The sequence below is a fragment of the Brachyistius frenatus genome, unplaced genomic scaffold, assembly GCF_029030835.1.
Source record: "Brachyistius frenatus isolate BFR_SWC_R1_liver_20210118 unplaced genomic scaffold, ASM2903083v1 Contig_145, whole genome shotgun sequence".
Lineage (NCBI taxonomy): Eukaryota > Metazoa > Chordata > Actinopteri > Embiotocidae > Brachyistius > Brachyistius frenatus.
Window position 1 is genome coordinate 34,572 of NW_027210744.1, and position 18,599 is coordinate 53,170.

Sequence of the window (18,599 nt, forward strand, 5' to 3'; positions counted from 1 at the left end):
CATTCTCACGGTGTTCATTAACACACAGCCAACCTCTGCCTTCTGTGATTGCTGCATCACCTGATGTTCTTAGCATACCTCTTGTCTCCATAGAAATGAGAACTCGTCCTAATTAACACCCATCCTCACTGCCCTTTTCCTCCTCTTTCTTCTTCTAGATATGGGGCTTCTACAAGCAAGGCTACAAGTGTAAAGGTAAGACAGCACTTCATTTAGCTGGTGTTTTATGTCTGCACCACACACATGTTGCTTCTTCTGCTCGGAAAGCATTCAGAGAATCAGTGAATCCTTTTGACTCCCATCGATTCCCACCCGGTGCTAAGTACATGTGATCCACACAGAAACTACGGCAAATACAGAACGGCGCACTCTTTTATGTGCAGAGTCAAAGCCCTGTTCTCCAACAGCTAGATGATATCCATCAGCTGAGACCCCACTCACACAATGGATGAGTGTTTTCCCTTCGAGTCCTCCGAGTGAGCAAGTGTTTAAAGAAGCAGGTTCGGTCGTTGGCTTTATAAACACAGCTTGCTTCTTTTCCTCTGTGGATATGCTGCTGGTGGTCTGTGCCGACGCTATAAAGTAAATAGTGATAATCTGCAGACATTTACTCTCTCCAAAAAACCTATGCTACAAATGCCTCCAACCAGATGTCAAGCAAAAAAAGGTCAGAAAACCACGGCAGATCTAAAATGCAAGTCGTGCAAGTTTCCATCTGCTGCTGACTTTCAAGAAGTGATTGATTACAGCAACTCAACGGGAGAAGTTAGACTGGGCAGATATTTTACAGACAGCATTTCTGTGCTTGGTCAGTGTTCAGTATGTGTGTGTGTATATGTGTGTGTGTGTGTGTGTGTGTGTGTGTGTGTGTGTGTGTGTGTGTGTGTGTGTGTGTGTGTGTGTGTGTGTGTGTGTGTGTGCACCTTTTATTCAGTTATGTGGTTGTACAAGCATTTGTTTGTCACCGAGGAAGACGTTTAGTATTATGTTAATATAATAACTGATAAACATCACAGCATTTGTGTATGCAGACTCATTGTGTGTCGGAGGATGTAATGTATTCAAATCCATTCTTGGAAAAAAACAAACAAACAAACATTATATTGACTAATTCTCTCTGGTTCATTCTTGGTTTCAGCATTAATTGCTTCCGCATTCATTCAGCCTTTCAGCTTGGCTAACTAGTGCTTTTTAAATAGATTGCAAGTTATCATCAGACATTTGAGTCGCATAGCAACTGGTGTAATTAATGCTCCCTGGGGCCTTTGAGGTGTGTTACCAGCAGCCCCCTGCACCGTGTATGCAGAAGAAGAAAAAAAACAAAAAAAACACTTATCTAATCACAGACTCATTGTTAATTAGAGCAGAGATCTTCTGTTTTGAGTGCGTATGATAATTTTGGATGATATCAAAGTATTTATTAAAAAAGATCTGTGATTTTAGCTGCGTAAAAGGTCAGTCAGATATTAAGAGACAAACATGATCCAATAATTAGTGCTACTGAGATAAAAGGAGGGAAAATGGCGGGGTAAACACATGTTGACCCACAGAAAGGAATAAGATTGATGTATTTCTTTGTGCTATGTGTATATGTATATATATATATACACACACACACACACACACACATCAGTTATATATGTGTGTATATATATATATATATTACGATGGTAATGGGGATGAATGATATATATACATACATACATGTATATATATGCACACACACACACACACGCACGCACGCACGCACACACACACACACACACACACACACACACACACACACACACACACACACACACACACACACACACACACACACACACACACACTCACAGCCCTGAACCCCACACTCTCTGGTGTCCTCTGGACTCTGAAGCAGTGCAGTCTGCAAGTCGGACTGGGAGTTTTTAGAGTGTTCTGGTTTGTTCCATTAATGAGACCAGAGGAAGTCAATGACGGAGCCTCACAGTCATTCATCCCCATTACCATCGTTAGCCCATACTCAGGGAGGCAGACATAGCGGCAGGAACATAATTGAAATGAATCACCTACTGCAGTGCATGAGCGTGTGCGAGAAGTGTGAGTGACTGTGGGGAGCTTGATGTGTTCTTGTGGACGTCAGATATTCAGACGCTTTCTCAGAGTCTGTAGTGCAGTCACAGTGCCTGTATTCAAACTTTCATGTCAATGCAATGCAGCTACACTATGACGGCAACAAGTTTTCATTTCCGTTTTCTATTAGTTTGACATTTTCTGAAGTACACCTTTGCTTTTTTTTTTTTTTTTTGCTGAGAGTTTCCTGCATGAATCTATCGATTAAACAGGAGGTTCAGCCTTCAGCCACGTGGCTCGGCTTAGCATTCAGACTGGGAAAAGGGAGCAACAGTTGTAGCTTCGTATTTCAAGGACATACATGAGTGTAGTAGGTTCTTCCCTCCTAGCTTATGTGGGAATTGTTGTATTGTTGAGTTTCTCTGTATAATGTAAAGTTCTGCTGTGAGGACTTTAACGTGTTAAGCGCCATGATATAACCCGTGTTGTGATTTGGCGCTATAAAAATCAAATTGAATAGCATCAATTTTACATGTCAGACAGTTCCTTTAATTGTAAATCCCCTTAGTGTGGACATTTTGGGCTTATTCCCTTTGTGTGTGTGTGTGTGTCATATGGCCACAGAGCAGTTAAAAGAAAGGTTTTTAATTGCCTCTCTCAGTATTGGGTGGTTCATCATGAATGATGTGAAGCACTTGACCACAAAAAGGGGCAAGGGGATAACACTTCCTGAATGATGGAGAAAAATAATTCAACTTGGGGTATTATTCTGTGAAGAGGTGGTCATGACATGGAATTTTAATTTGGAAATCGCCTTTGTTCGAAGTGTGTAACATTTCTGAAAGTTTAATGTGGAGGAGGTTCTTCTGCAGCGGTGTCAAGGAGAAATGGAATGTAGGTCGTAGCGAGACTACTAGAAGGATTTGTGCGAGTGTGTTCAGGGACTCATGTGTTCTTGCTGCTTGCTGGGTGACCCATCACTCCCCTCCTCTCAGACTCCCCCCAGTTGACAGAGTTGTTGTCGGGCACGATCGGCCTCACCGTGTGCGTGTGTCAGTGTTCGTGTGTCTGCATGGCGTGTTGTCGAAGCACTCTTCCGTCTCCACGAGCTCTCCCGTTCGCCCCGACGTTCCCGTCTGCACCCGTCCCGCCACCTGACCCTCTCTCTCCACCGTCCTCCCCTCGCCCCTGGCTTTCCCCTCCTTTCTTCCTGTCTCGCCTCCTGTCTCGGCGATTCTCCCTCCCCGCCCTCCGATCCCCTCCTCCTCCGCCCCGCCCCTCCCCGCTCTCCCGGCACCTCTCCCTGCCCTCGTCCTTCTCCCTCCGCATGAACCCTCCTCCGGCCGCAGCCTGCGGGGTGAACTGCCACAAGGCCTGCCGGAGCCGCCTGGCTGTCGAGTGCCGGAAGAGGACCAAGAGCATCAGCCACGAGACGCCGCCAGCCCTGCAGGCCAGATCCTACAGCTTCCCTCCTCCTGCCAACACGCCGCCCAGCCTGCAGAACACCGGTGAGATGCATCACATGCAAGGAGACTTTTCAATTAAATCAAATTTCAACAGGGCCGCAAAAAACAAACAACCTGATGGCTCAGAATTTCGTTTCATTTTCTGAGACGTAGATGAGGCAATCCATTTCCCTCTGTGTCTGTTAAATACGACATCAACACTACAAGACTAGTTTAGGATACTTACATCTGCTGGGTTAGATTTCCTAAAACCAGCACCTATAAAGCTCGTCTTGTTTGTATGCGTGCAAAAACTAAGGATGGAGGCAAGCTGTTTTCCCTTGTTTGTAGTCCGTATGCTTGGCTATAGCGCAATCACCTGCTGGCTATGGTATCATAGAGCATACGTCAACCTGGTATGATGGCAAAGTGTGTTTTACACCCATCAATCAGTCCTCTTCAGGATACCATGTCTGATAAAAATCCATTTCTCTCTTTTTTTATTTTTTTTTATTCTAACGCAGGCATCCTCACAGAAAAGTATAGCTAGAAGGAATTTCCTACTTTGTTTCACCACTGCAACACCTCCACTTTCAGAAAGGGTGCATTTGTCTTCCTCCAAGCATATGGAGTACTGACATTTAGAACATATTTTCACACAATAGAGTGTAATTTGCAACGGAAATGTAATTGGCCCACCACGGTGAGGCAAGTAACTCATAGAAGCAGTGTTTTCAACAGACATTTGCAGAAATGGTGCCATGACTGGCTCTATTTCATATCAGTGTGAAGCTGCTTGATCACAGGACCAGACAATACTGGCAGGCAAATGAATTAGGATGGTAAATAGACGAAGGCCACGCCTTTCATGGGCTTTAGGCAGTTTTGCATTTCCATTTGATTGACCAATCTGCTGCTCATTTCTCTCCTCTCACCTGCTCGGTTTCTCAAAGTGATTGCTGAAGAGGATATAGAGACGGTGGAGGAAGGAGTATTTGATGTGCACCTATAACCAGGTGAGAGAGATGTGGCAAATTCCTCGTTTACTGCATACCAACTATGATTGTTATTTTCATTTTTTTTAACTGATCTTTAGTGTTTCTATACATTTTCACTCCAGTTAACAACTTAATATTTTGCCCAGAAGAATTCCTTGTGTCAGTAAAGTACTACATTTGCTGTGGAAAGAGTTGACTCCTGACTTAGACAGGATTTATTGCCTCCAGCTGCATTACTTGAAGACATTGATCAGACTATACACAGCTCCCTCTGGAGCTTTGTATAACTTACTCACGTATAGTATCGCATTTGAAAGAAAATCACACATGCAACACTACACAGCTGACAGACTTTGATATGTCAAAGTAAAACAGCTCCCATCATTGTGTCGGGGTCAGGAGTGTAGAGCAGACAACATGTCTGTCACATCTGCTGAATATCGGCTTTTTTTTTTTAAAAAAAATTTTTTTATTATTGGCTGGTGTTTTAAATAAATAGTTTGGCAATTTGGGAAATTCAATTATTTGCCTTCTTGTTGAGAGTTAGATTAGAGGACTGATGCCATTCACATGTCTGTCAATTAAATATAAACAAAATATTTATATATATATATATATATATATATATATATATATATATATATACTGTACTGTATATACTGTGCATTTTATATTTTATATTTAATATTTGTACTGCTATTTTACTGCTATTTTATTGCTTTCTATTATTCTATTATTATCTATTGCTTCCTGTATGCTGCTGTAGTGAAAAAATTTTCCCCTCGGGGATTAATAAAGTAACTACCTAACCTAACCTATTTCTCCCAGCTTGCAAGTTACCACATTTCTTATTGCCTGTTTGATCCATATGAGGTGTAAAAATTTAAAAGTGTGATTTTATGGCGGGCTATGTGTCAGATTATTTAAGTTTTGGCCCCAGTAACGTGTGCAACCAGTCTCACTTCACTAAGTTACTGCACCCGTTCAAGACATAACCAAGAACAGAATGAGCTATGTAGCGGTGCTGGTAGGGGGATTTTTTTTTTTTACCTTCAAACATATTAAAATATTTCCCAAATTGTTGACCTATTTTCATTTGTTATCCAGTTCCAAGAAATAGCTCGAGGTGTTGTCATCTAACAACCTCGTTGCCCTGAGAAAAACATCAGTGCCTGCTTACAACCTCAAATCACAGTTTGAATATGAACACGAGTTAAAAAAAATTCCCCTCGGGGATTAATAAAGTATATACCTACCTACCTACCTACCTACCTATGATCAGTTCAATCAAAGAGCACATTTCTCGTCTCGGATTGTTTGATTTCAATAATTCTTACCGTCCCACTTAAGTGAAACTAATCAGTGTTTTACATAAAAATAATAAAAAAAAGCAACTGGAGATAACAGGAAAAATTAAACCAATTTTTTCTTCTGAGGAGTGTTTATTCTTCTTACCTAACATCTTGTTCTCCCCTTGAGATTTACACCCACGCTGGGAACCACTGTTTTGCTGAGTTGGCCAACTTAACAATAAGAGTGTAAGAATCCAATAGAACGTGGTCAAATCAACCTTCTATTGGGAGGTCTGGGGCACAAATGAGCAATTTGTTTGTCGCAAATGTTTTGTGGCGTCACGACCTGGTTCGAAAAGACATGATAGAAGGAAGGAGATGCAGTTTGAAGGGCAAAAAGAGCTAATTTATTTGAACGAAGACATCAAAAACCTTGTGAAAAGTGCTGTGGACGTCAGTATAATCAGTGGGGAAGGTGTGTACGGATGTGTGAGTAGAGTGCTGTTAGGATATGTTGTGCGACAAAGAAGTGTGGGAGAAGAGAGCATCATTTAAAAAAAAAAAAAAAAAAAATTGGTATAAATAATGCATATTTTCATGCCATTTTATTCCTACATATCTACAAACCACATGAACTACTGTATTTTCCTAACACACTGAACATGTCCTTTGTTGCTGAATGTCAGTGCGTGACCATCCTCGCAGGAGCCTTGAGCTGAGGAGTGGTTTCCATGAACGGGCCGGTGACAAGTCTACAACTCTCAATTTATAGACCCCCCCCTCGCCCCCCTCCCACGGTTGTCATGCAAGAAGCCAAAATCAGCAGCTGTCAGGAGCCGGACAGAGAATGTGCTGCACTATGTCTGCTTTAACAACCCTCAGCGCTGTGACGCTGCACTGAACACGAGCCAGCACGCCTACATGCTGCCACACGGTGGACACGTACTGCAACAGCACTCCTCTCCACCGCCACCTAAAACTCGCATGAATGTGACGACCAATGTGAATGGAATGTCTTTGTGTGATTTCTGTGTCAAACCTTTGCATTTTGATTATGTGTCAACCAAAAGTGTTACTACACACATATATATATGAAGAAAAAAAAAATCCACAAAATTGTATTTTCTTGTTTGAATGTTAAAGTTTAGATTTTGAGCACACTTTGCTGCAGATTGAAATGGCAGTCGACTTTACTTTAAAAGAGGTGCTGTTATTGCCAAGAATGTAAAGCTGCCACGCATCTGAGAAGCTCTGGGTTTTTTTTTCTCTCTCTCTCCTTTTGTTTATCATCCTGTTTTGAAATCCATCAGGGCGGACCAATAATTGGACCAATTTTGATGTCAGATAAAATATTGCCGATTTTTGGTGCCCGTCTGAAGTGCGATGACAAAAGCGGCCGTTCTGCCAACAAAAGGAATGTCAGAAACGACCGTATCGACATTTATGATTAGTCAGACTTTGAACATTGTTATATTTTTGTCATGTTTACCTGAATGTCAGTAACTGTCCTCTACTTCTAGCTGTGGTGTTGTTTTCAGTATACAGTACTGTACCGTACCAGTGCACTGATAGATGACCTATCCTCCTGCAGTGCTGTGAATGTAGCAGAAACAGTGAAGGGCTGCTGTCAGATGAAGAACCGATCTTTCCTATTAACTGTGTTGACAGTAGAGAGCAGGAGACTGGCCTTTACTTCCCACTGATTCCTCCATTAGCTTTTGAATGAGCTCTGAAGTTTAGAGACCGTCAGTTCAAATGAAATAATGAAAAGGGATGATGCCAAAACCGGAGTAATGAGGCTTTTCATTTGACAGCAGCTTATAAAAACATTTTCCTGAGAAATCTGTTTTAATGTGAGTTGTAGTTTGCCGTTTTTCTCCCCGCATGCTTCCTTTCCTTCACGGCTGTGTTCTCCGGCCAGGCATCTCTGTTGCTTGAGCTTTTTTGTATTTTTTAAAGTAGCACGCCAAATGATCATTTATTTAGGAAACATGTTGTCTTGAATTTTCCAGACAGTGGAGATGTTTTCTGTATCTTTGTGCCCGTGGAGAGATGAATTCAGACTTTTGAGTGCCATATTGCTAACCGATGGTTTGTCATTGAATGAGACCTCTCGTCGCTGGTATTTATATTTCCTGCTTAAATAGCTTAAATAGATGGCGGTCCTTCTGCATCACTCCTCGCCTGGTGAAAGATGTGTGCTGCCATTCAGACTGATGTCATGCTGTTCCTTGTGGTCTATTACCAAATGAATAAATGCAGCAGGCCTCTTTCTAATATGTGTTAACTAATAAGAATGATACTGGGAAATAAAAAGGCTTCTCTTGTCTTTCTGAAATGGGAGTTCAACAGTGTATTCACATACTGTAGATGTTTCTACCTGCAGCTGCTTTGATCCAAAAAATATTGCCTGTTTTACTTCAAATTGTATATCGTTATCATTAACACTGAAAGCTGTCCATTTTGATGTTTCATGTTTCACCTTGACAATTTTCATGTTTAAAAAAAGAAGAACGACTCCCTCTGGGTTGGAAAACTTCTGGGGAGAAAACCTTTTCAAATATAAAATGAACCCTCCAAAAATAACAAATAAATACAGCCGTCAAGTCCAAAATCAAATTCATTTTTTCTCCGTTCCTAAAAAGGGAACAATCTGAGCAAAGATAATGTAATTGTTCTGCTGTCTGAGTCTGTCTGCACTGAAAGCGCAATTCAAAATACGGTAGCTGAGCAGAATAAAACATAAAGCACAGAGGTCTAATAGAAGGGAGGCGTGAGATGATTTAGTTGACACTAGCTGCAATACTGCTTAATATCAGAACAATTTACCACACTTAAAACACATTTTAACATTGCGTGTATTGCCTGTAGCACATTAAAATATTGATGCAACTATTTTTCTCATCATTTCCAAACTCAGCCCCTTTTCCCCCCGAGGACAGCAACTGCAACACAACAAGAGAAAATGAAAAAGAAAATACAACCACTCAGAAAACACAGACTTACTCCACACTCTGATGCATTCTGCCACCGCACACTTCTGCCGTCCTGCGTGTGACCATGATTCAGTGCCCTCTGCCTGTCTATTATAGACATTAATAACCAGCCCTGAATGAGCCTTGGAGTCGATGCCACATCTAATTACTCTCAGAGATGAAGTCACTCAAGGTCTCCTGATTGCTCGGCCCCCGCTCTGTATGTTCGGCTCAATGGGGGGGGGGGGACATTGATCCGGCTATATCCAGTCTTTGACTCCGCTCATATCTCATCCAGTGCAATGATACTGCTCAACGCTCTCGTGTGGGACTGTGTCGGCTAACAATGAGCAGATGAACAGCAGAGATGGCGTGTTCATAACTTGGCCTATCGACCTTGGTCACACACACACACACACACACACACACACACACACACACACACACACACACACACACACACACACACACACACACACACACACACACACACACGTAGTCTGCGTTAACCACATGATTATCAAACTGTTCTACACTCACTCTCTGTGGCTGCTTGTTCTAGAAAGGTGGCCCATCATTGACTGAAAGAAATGACACAGGAGACCATAGCTTTGTGTCTCCGTTTGAATTGTTTGCACGCTGCAGCACCAAAGGAAAGCAGACATAAAGGAACCCGTATGCAGACGCCACACAAACAACCCGACTCTCTAATATCCTCTTTGAAGTATCACACACTCCGCACATTTCTCCTCCCCTGTTCCTCCAGAGCCCGTACAATTGCTCCTTATTAGTGTGTGTGGCCATCGCCCAACGACAGCATTGAACATCTCTTTTTAGCCCCGTGATTGATACCTTCCATTCAGCTATAGAAAAGCCCTCCTAGCAGGGCAGCCATTTAGCCGGCAGCCTGAGTGATATTGATCTACAAAGTCTGAAATGAGGGAAATTGAATAGCACCGCAGCTAATTGCATAGTAATGAAGGCAGGAGGGAAATAACCTCACACACTGTTAGCACTCGCACACTGCGACCTTGATTGCAAGGAGAGGAAAGATTTGGGGCCCGATATAGCCGAAACGCATTCGAGCTAAGATGTCATTTGCCCCCCTCAAGAGAAGGTAACAGGTCTGTGGTGCTGTTCAATTAGAAAGTGATGCAATGCACAGCACCTTGATGGGTTTTTCGAGAGAGAGAGAGAGAGAGAGAGATACGTATTGGTATGTATTCATTTTAGCAGCTGCAGACGCATAAAAGCTGATCATGGATGGAGAAAAGGATTTGGTACGACATGCAATATTGATTTTTTTTTTTTTTTTTTTTTTTTTTTGGAGCAGCAGATCACTCTTAGATTTCCTCATGTAAGACTTAATGAAGCAATTATTGATTTGATGTCTGCTCATCAAAAAGCGGGAGCGCAGCCAAGCCCTGCGCTGATCTGACGTCTGCTCATCTCTTTGAACCCACCATGACACCTGCATCTGCAGTGCTGTGTCCCCCTTGTGGCGCACTGACTGCAAGCATCTGGAGCCGTTAACCTCGCGCCAGTGGGAGGTCGCGGCTGTCGCCGACCACTTGGGGGCAATGTTGAGCTGCCGAAGGGGAAGGAAGTCCTACCGGGCATGCGGGAGCGCTGCCAGTGATGTGGCAAAAACAGAGCCTGCTGCCGGGGCTCCGTGGTTGAATCACAATGCAGCATCACAATGCAGATAACAGCACTACGTTTCTGTGTCGTTCACGTGTTGCTCCCCATGGAAATCGACCCTATGCATATGCACGAGAACACATATACTGTAAGTCAAATGAAATGTTGATTTATGCTATTTTTTTTAATTTTTTTAATTAGTGTCCCTTTTGCCCACACACTCGCACACAATGCTGACGAAAATACCTTACATGATTTCAGCACATAGATACTTAGTTGGGTTTCATGATTTTGCTTTCATGGTATGCAAATGTTTTAAATTTGCAGAGAAAAATTATTATTTTATTAAAAAAAAAGAAGAAAAAAAAAGCAATAATTATATTAGATATACAGCCGCAGGCACCTGTTTAAAGTAATCTTTGAAGTCCAACAGCAAAAACAGAGTTGATGTCGAGTAGAACAAGTAAAAAAGAAAAAGCTCGGGTGAAAGTGCCTCTTCAGCTCTACTTATCTGGCTTCGTCGACATTTAAGAAGCAGCAGGGCAAACAGTCTCTCACAAAGTCGACGGCAGCGGCCTTATAATTGCATTAAGCTCATTGCTGACTCTGGTGGAGCACTCAGCACTGTAGGAGGGTTGGAATCTTCATTTAGAGTAGAATCACTTATGAAGAATATTGCTTTTAGAAAATGTGACTTATGCCAAGGAAACCCAGTGAGACGTGGCCAAGACCGGCTAGTTCTACTGTTAAAGAATTTATAAAGCACTTCTATCGTCAGGATCAACTCCAAACTTCAACGTTCATCAGGCTTTTTAATGACCTCTTGAATTAGAAGAGAAAACAATGTTATGAGACAACTCAAGTAGAGGCTCTTTGTTAAGCCAAGACTGAGAAAAATGAACACAGCCACATAGCTATTAAAAGTAGTCAGAATTCAAAACCTGCCAACCCTTCACCTCTTCTTCCATTCTCTGTGCTCTTGCCTGGAGAAGTCTCATTTAGCCATTTGCTGATACCAAAGCTAGTTACAGTGGCTTGGAGGATTGACACAAAATCGATGGCTTCGCTTCTGCGGCAGGGATGGCTCCCATATTTAATATTCGTGAAGCGGCAGGACAGGGGCTGGAAGGGATGGATGGAGGGAGGGAGGGAGGGGGTGTAAACCTCAGCAGCAAAGCAAGTGTGTTTTGACTGATGGGGCAGTAGATTGGATCTTGTGACCCTGGCATCACCGACAGCATTGCACCTCAGACTTATCTACCTTCACGGCCAGGTCGCCACTGTTGTTAAGAGTTCTAGAGAAAGAAAAAAAAAAAAAAAAGACAGACAACAAGCGTATCCCTAGGTGCACTTTACCTTTCATTCCCTCAGTGTTTTTGAAGATTAAAAGCAGCAGCACTTTGGCGCATATAACATTTCCGCTTTGAGGTATTCATGAAAGCGCAGATATGATAGGCTATAAAAGTATGCAATGCATAAATGACTGCAATAAAGATCTTTCTCGAAATGCAAGCTATCATCTCTCCGAAAGATGCGTTATATTTCATCGCTGAATGCATCAAATATTCTGCTTTCAGTCCAGAGCACCTCAAATATCCTGTGATTTCTACCCGTTGCAGCTTTTTGTCTTTTTTTACCATATTGCTGCAGTGTGTGGTGGAGGTTATGCTGGTGATTTACTGCTGGAGGACATCAATTCGTTTTTACTATATCACTATATCCTTGTTTATTGTAACCCCAACATTAATAACATGATGATCTAAGAGGGTTGCTTTTATTTACAATAATCCACATATCCAAAGACACAGTCTTTACTGTCACACTTTACTGTCCAAGAACCACAACAAATGGAAAATGTCTTGGCAGCATATGAACAGCAAGTGAGTGACCATCACTTGACCATCCCTTTGGTACTCATTAGGCAAATATGTGGTGTAGATAACTCACTTCCAGACATGAATGATTCATGGTGGGCCTTTAAACTCCTACGTGTGAAATCCAAACATGTAAATATCTCAGATCAGCTGCCATACTGTCCAGCCGATCAGTTCCAACAGTTTAATGAAATAAAACCTAGTTGGAAATGAATCCTGGGTTATTATTAGTTGCTAAGTGATGATTTGTGGGCATTTTCCAGTGGACCCCAAACACAAGGTGTTAAAATTCACATTACATCCTGGGTGATTTTGATATGAAAGCAAACTGAAGATGGTAAATAATGTGCACTATAAATCATTTTAACTACCAGTTATCTCCTATTGTGATGCAGTCTGGCCACAGCTACTCGATGGTCATCTTTCTATCTGGTGCCAAAACCTGCAGTTGGACAAAGCCATCAAGCTGGAAAGCTGAAGAAATTTGTCACTTTGGGATTGGATACCCAGAGGATATACCCACCTAAGGCAATCTGAGACATTCTCATTCCCAGGGTGCCAAGTACTGCTGTTTGGTTAAAGACAGTGGTTTCAGAGACGCACAAGGTGCTCTTTGGTGTCAGCACCGTGAGGTCGAAGGAGGAGGAAGTCCTAATAGGGGGAGAGGTCAGGGTCTAGTCGGCTGGAACAAACACGACATGTACCCAGGAGATCAGTGTTGGGATCCACAAGTAAGCAAAAGTCAACAGGGAGTCCTTTAAGGTAACGCAAATACGTGTTTCACTTACGTAATGCGCATACATAGTGTTACTCATTTGAACCTAAAGCATGGTCTTTTCCTAAATGTAACCAGTTGTTTTAGGGTTAGGTTAGGTTAGGTAGTTACTTTATTACGTTATTGGTGCCTAACACTAACCAAATTGTGAACATGTTACATTTAACCCAAACCATGAGTTTTACCTAAACCCAACCCTGTGGATATTTGGGGTCTAAACCTGAGGCACCTCTGCACATCTCCGAGATGCCAGCAGGCTGTGAAAACGGCAGTATTTGACGGTCTGAGAATAGAAAGACTGCAGTGTATGTGGTCTTAAAAGCAAAAACTTTAGTGTTGCTAAAGTTTCTGGGAGCCATGGAGACAGACTTTTTATTTTGGCAAACCATCAGATGACTCAGGAAGTGGAGGCAGAGCCTTGCCTAGGCTTTTCTCAGCAGGGGACTAGAACTGCTGACCCCCAGTGAGAACATAGTGAGGTGTTTTTATGAAGAATTCCGAAAACAACTCACACACACACACACACACACACACACACACACACACACACACACACACACACACACACACACACACACACACACACACACACACACACACACACACACACACACACACACTCTAAAAGAGGCTCAACTACAGAAATATTTTCTATTTCCCTGGCAGAGGTCACTGAAGTGGTGACAGTGGTAGAAAGCAATGGCAAAGGGGACAGTTGTGGAAGCGATATTGCAGGGCAGTCTTGGTTTAAATGCTTTTTCAAGGTTTAAGTTGAGACTAAAGTTCATGAGTGACGGAAAGAATACGACTGCAGAATAAAGAGGTGAACATGATCTCATGCAGTTGTGTCTGGGCTGCCTCTGAATGTCCGGAAGGAGCTTGGAACAGGACAGTCAGCAGTTGAGATGGTTCGTGAAAATCGAATCGACTTGCTTTCCTATGGAAGTATGGTCATGCACGTCCATTTGGGAGGAAACCCTGAGGCAGACCCAAAGCGCATTGGAGGGATAACATATCTTGTTTGACTTGGAAACCCCTTGGGGTGCCCCCGGTAGAGCTGGAGGATGTGGAAAAGGATTTCTAGGCTACCTTTCTTGGCCTACTGCCACAGAGACTTGGACCTGAATAAACAGGAATGGATGGAGGGGGATGAGGGGTGGGTGGGGGGATTGTACTCAGTCTCCCCCTCCAGTTACGACTTTTACTTGTAAATAATTGTCTCCTGCAACACGCGGAGGTGGTTGCCAAATCTCCTGCTACTTAAGTTTTTTTTTGTCTTTTTTGTCCTGGAGGGCAGGCATCTCCTCCTTCATGCCTCTGAAGCAAACACAGGCACTCTGCCCAAAATAGTTGCTTTATCTCACCCTGTTCAGTTGCATAACCCACCTTGACGGTGGGCACAGAATGGAAAAGCAGTGGAACTAATATACGCATCATAATGCTTCAATTTCGAGCACGGAAACCCCCACAGGTTATTCACGGAACCTCTCTTTCTCCTGTTCTCTCCTCTGATCGAATCAAGATTGCGACAAACAGGCTATAATCACAGATTCTGAGTGACAAAGAGGAATGGAAAGAGCAATAAGAGAAAGATAAGAGGTGTGTGAGGGTATACTAGGACAGAGCATCATCCGAGGACAGGGGTTACGACGCTCTTGGACCCACCATAAAACGTCTTCTAAGGCCGTTGTTATTGTCATTGTGGTCAGAGGAGGATGCTAAGGATTTACAAGCCCGTCAGAGAGAATTATCCACCAAAAACCTTTCAGGTTTTTATGAGAAAATGCCCAAGAGGCATGTAAAGCCTACCTTTATTAAAGATCACTTAAGCTGCATTTATGAAGCCCAACAACATTTGCTGATGGATATAGGCTTAACCTTGCTTCATGTGGGTTTATGAGGCTTATTGTTCACGAGTAGAAAGGCCTTGGATGCAGTGTTAGGAAGTATGTTACTGTTCCTGCACGTATGAGGGATACTTTAAAAGTCCACTATACTGAGCAGTTCACAGCTCTCGGCTGCCTTTGGGCTGTGTTTGTTGGACCAGTCATTTCTGTTTAGATTCTGTTGGGAGGCTGAACCAAATCCCAGCACGCGGTTGTGGGCAGGTAAACACCCTACAGGGGTTGCCAGTATATCACAGGGTAAAACATACAGTAGATAATAGAGTAGATAATCCTTATACCTCACAAGCATACAAGGCGATTTAGTGTCTCCTAACCACCCGATAGAAACATATTTCCAAAGTGTGGAGGGTGGTTTTGACAGAAAGTTGGACTATTAACAAGACTTAACCTTTCTTTATTTCATTTTTTTTTTTTTTTCTTTAACATGACTCTGTGGGACAGAAAAGGAAAGAATCACCACGTTCACTTATTATGGCTGTATAATCCCCGGAGAGCTTTTTTTTTTTTGTGCCTGTCCCCAGGTTCACCAGGGCTTTAAACCCTGACAAGGGATCTCTGACCTGGGGAGATGATTGTGCTCAGGGCCCCTGTCATCCCAGGCATGAAAACGGAATCTACACTATGTGACTGTGCAGTCAGCCAAGCCCATTGGCCTTGTGGCCGGCCAGGCCGCTCTCACTCTCCTTCTCCTTCTCTATTCATTTTTCTTTTGCTCTCATCCCACTCTCATAGCCTCGGTTTTAATTGCTTTGAAGCTGAGTGCTCACCTCGGGGAACTCAACAGGATGTTTTACAGAGCTTTGGGGAGACTGACTATTAATAAATAATACCTCCCCTCTGTCCTCTTTCTTCACTCTGCACTGCGGTGAGATAGAGAGGAGCTGTGACAACAGGTTCTGAGCAACACTCTCCTGCTCGAGGTTATAGAGAGCAGAGCAAAACAGGATAAAGCAGCAAAAGATACCAAAAAAGTAGTCAGGCCACAAAATACATGTCATAATTACATCCCTTATCAGGTGTTACATTTCAAAGGACTGTTCCCTGCATATTGCATTTCATAAAGTCGAGTACTGTTTTTTTTTTTTAACCTTGCACTGCCAGTTAATAAGATTCAGCACTGTCAGGGAGAAAGTTATAATCATGTCATCTTGATTAGACCGCAATCAAAACAGTATGTGTAATTATCATCCCCAATGAAACTGGCAACACATTCAGAGCATCTTTTCCTCCGACTTACAGTAGCTGTCTTACACGCAGCTCTGAGGTTGTGCTTTGTTGTTAGCGCTGCGAGGCAAGACTTTACACCCAGGTTTTACAAGTGCGTTATGTGTCTCTGAAGCTTTCATGGCTGTATTGACCTTATAACAGAGCTAAACGCTGAGGAAACAATCATTCCCACATGCCCTCGCTAAAAGCCTCGCCAATCCGTGCCTTCATTCACTCCTATCCAAAGGGTAAGACTTGAGATTTGATCGAAGCAATCGTAATAATGTCAAAGAAACATCTTTTGGTCGCGAGCCTGCATATCTTGACCCATTTTGTTGTTTGGGGGGGAGGGGGTTTATCTGCTCCCAGTGGGAGGAGGTAGATATTGGAGTTTCGAAGGATACGAGGAAAATAATCTCAAGACATTTGCGGAGTTTCACACAAACAGTTAATAGAAGTCAAGTTGAAGATGAAGATCTTTTAGCAGCTCGAGAAAAATGCAATGCAGCTTCAACGCATGCTTGCGTTTTGTGAGGTGCAGCAGACACGATGCCATTGCAAACAACTGTGAACGCATAGACAAAATGTTTGCTGTTTCTGGCGAATTAAAATGCATCCTGGTATAACATACTGAAGCAAAATGAGGCATCATAAGGAAAAATAGGAACTTAAAAAGATCAATGATGCCACGCAAAATTTCTGTAACACTAAATCTCACAAACTGTCACCCACAGAATTTCCCTGTCTGCGTGGGTATATGGGATTTGCTTCTTTAACGAAGACTTTTCTACACTACGAGAGCCCACCTGGAATGTACAGACCTGTTCCCCTGTTCCACTTCCGCTCCCTACGCGACTAATTAGATGCCGTAATGCATCATGATGGAAGGGGGCGATATTGAAGTTTAAAAAGGAAGAGGGGATGCGAGATTGATCCGGTCCTAAATGATGGAGGAATTGATCACGTCTCCGTGTGGTGGAAGGAGCGTTAACATGCCCTAATGAGGAAGAATAGCCATTAGTGACAGAGTTAACAGATATGCGGGCAATCTCTCACGCTGATTAAAAAGGCTTATGAGCGCCGTGACGCGTTTTGCCCTCCACATTCAGTGGGAGCAGGGAGGAGGGCGAGGAGGAGGAGGAGGGAGGTGATGAAGCCAGTAGGCAGATCCACATTCGTTCCTAACCCTGTGGGGATTTTAGACGCTCGCCACGAGAAAAATAACACATCAGCTCTCTGATGCGATACGATAGCTAATGATCACTATGTGAAAAGAGTATCGGCTACCCGGTTTGCTTATAATAGATACCAAGTAGCCTCAGAACTTATGGGCTAAGTGGAAATGTCTGGATTTACATGTATTTGTCATGCAAATGCAAATGCAAAAAAAAAAAGCAGAAAAGTCACACACGCAAACAACAAATCTAAAACAGCAGCTCGTGGTCTTATTTGACAACAGAAGTCACTTTAACACGAGTATGTGTCGATGAGCCTTTGTGTGCAACCTTCTGATGTGACAGCGAGGACATTTTTAAGTTAAAAATATAATTCTGTGGTCACACTTTATATATGCTGTTAAATCACATGCTTCTGAAGACTCCACAGCTGCTGCGTGGCTTTGTGGTGCACCATTTACAGATGTTACTGGGACTGTACTTCACAAACTGCGTGATCACACCCTCTTATCTAACCTCCCTTTGTCGTGAGATGTATCGTGCCTGACAACCCACCGGAGCCAAATACTTCTCTGGGCTCAGTAATGTGTGAAAGGCTTGTTGTCAGGACAGACTTTTCACAAAACCACACACACACACACACACACACACACACACACACACACACACACACACACACACACACACACACACACACACACACACACACACACACACACACACACACACACACACAGAGTACACACACTGATCCCTGTGATCCCTGTGCCCTTTGTCTCTAATGCCATCATGTTGACGACTTGCAGCACTCTACTTTTTCTTTTTTCTTTTTCTTCTTCTTCTTTTCACAAACACACACTTCTCAGCTTTCCACATTGTTAAGTTTGATGTGCTTGTGGAGCTAAATTGACCTCCATCATCGATATTCCCTTCTCTCTTCTGTTTAATGCCATTTAGGTTTACTGCTTTAATGGGGTCAAATAATTACAGACTATGGTCACTCTTCTTGTTCACTACACTGCATTATATCGCACAGCAGACAGTCTGAACCTACATCTCCACCCCGAAGCTTCCCACGTTAACAAGATTGATGCCTCAGATATGACCCCACACACACACACACACACACACACCAAAATCAATGCACTGTTGTTAGCATTTATATGGCTTTTGCTTGAATATCACTACAGCCAAGCGGGAGCCTTCAAGAAGTGGAAACAACATTTAAAAAAAAAAAAAAAAAAAAAGCACTTAGC

General features: G+C 42.8%; 1 protein-coding gene across 1 annotated transcript in view; it reads left to right on the plus strand.

The window, feature by feature from the left end:
- The window catches only part of LOC138630951 (RAS guanyl-releasing protein 2), a 29,544-nt gene extending 22,667 nt beyond the window's left edge, over positions 1 to 6,877 (plus strand). The window contains exons 13-16 of the mRNA XM_069715620.1: positions 159 to 195; positions 3,405 to 3,563; positions 4,454 to 4,516; positions 6,477 to 6,877. Coding sequence (XP_069571721.1) covers positions 159 to 195; positions 3,405 to 3,563; positions 4,454 to 4,512 — 255 coding nt within the window. The 3' untranslated portion in view covers positions 4,513 to 4,516; positions 6,477 to 6,877. The remainder of the gene's footprint in view (positions 1 to 158; positions 196 to 3,404; positions 3,564 to 4,453; positions 4,517 to 6,476) is intronic.
- Positions 6,878 to 18,599: the final 11,722 nt, after the last annotated feature.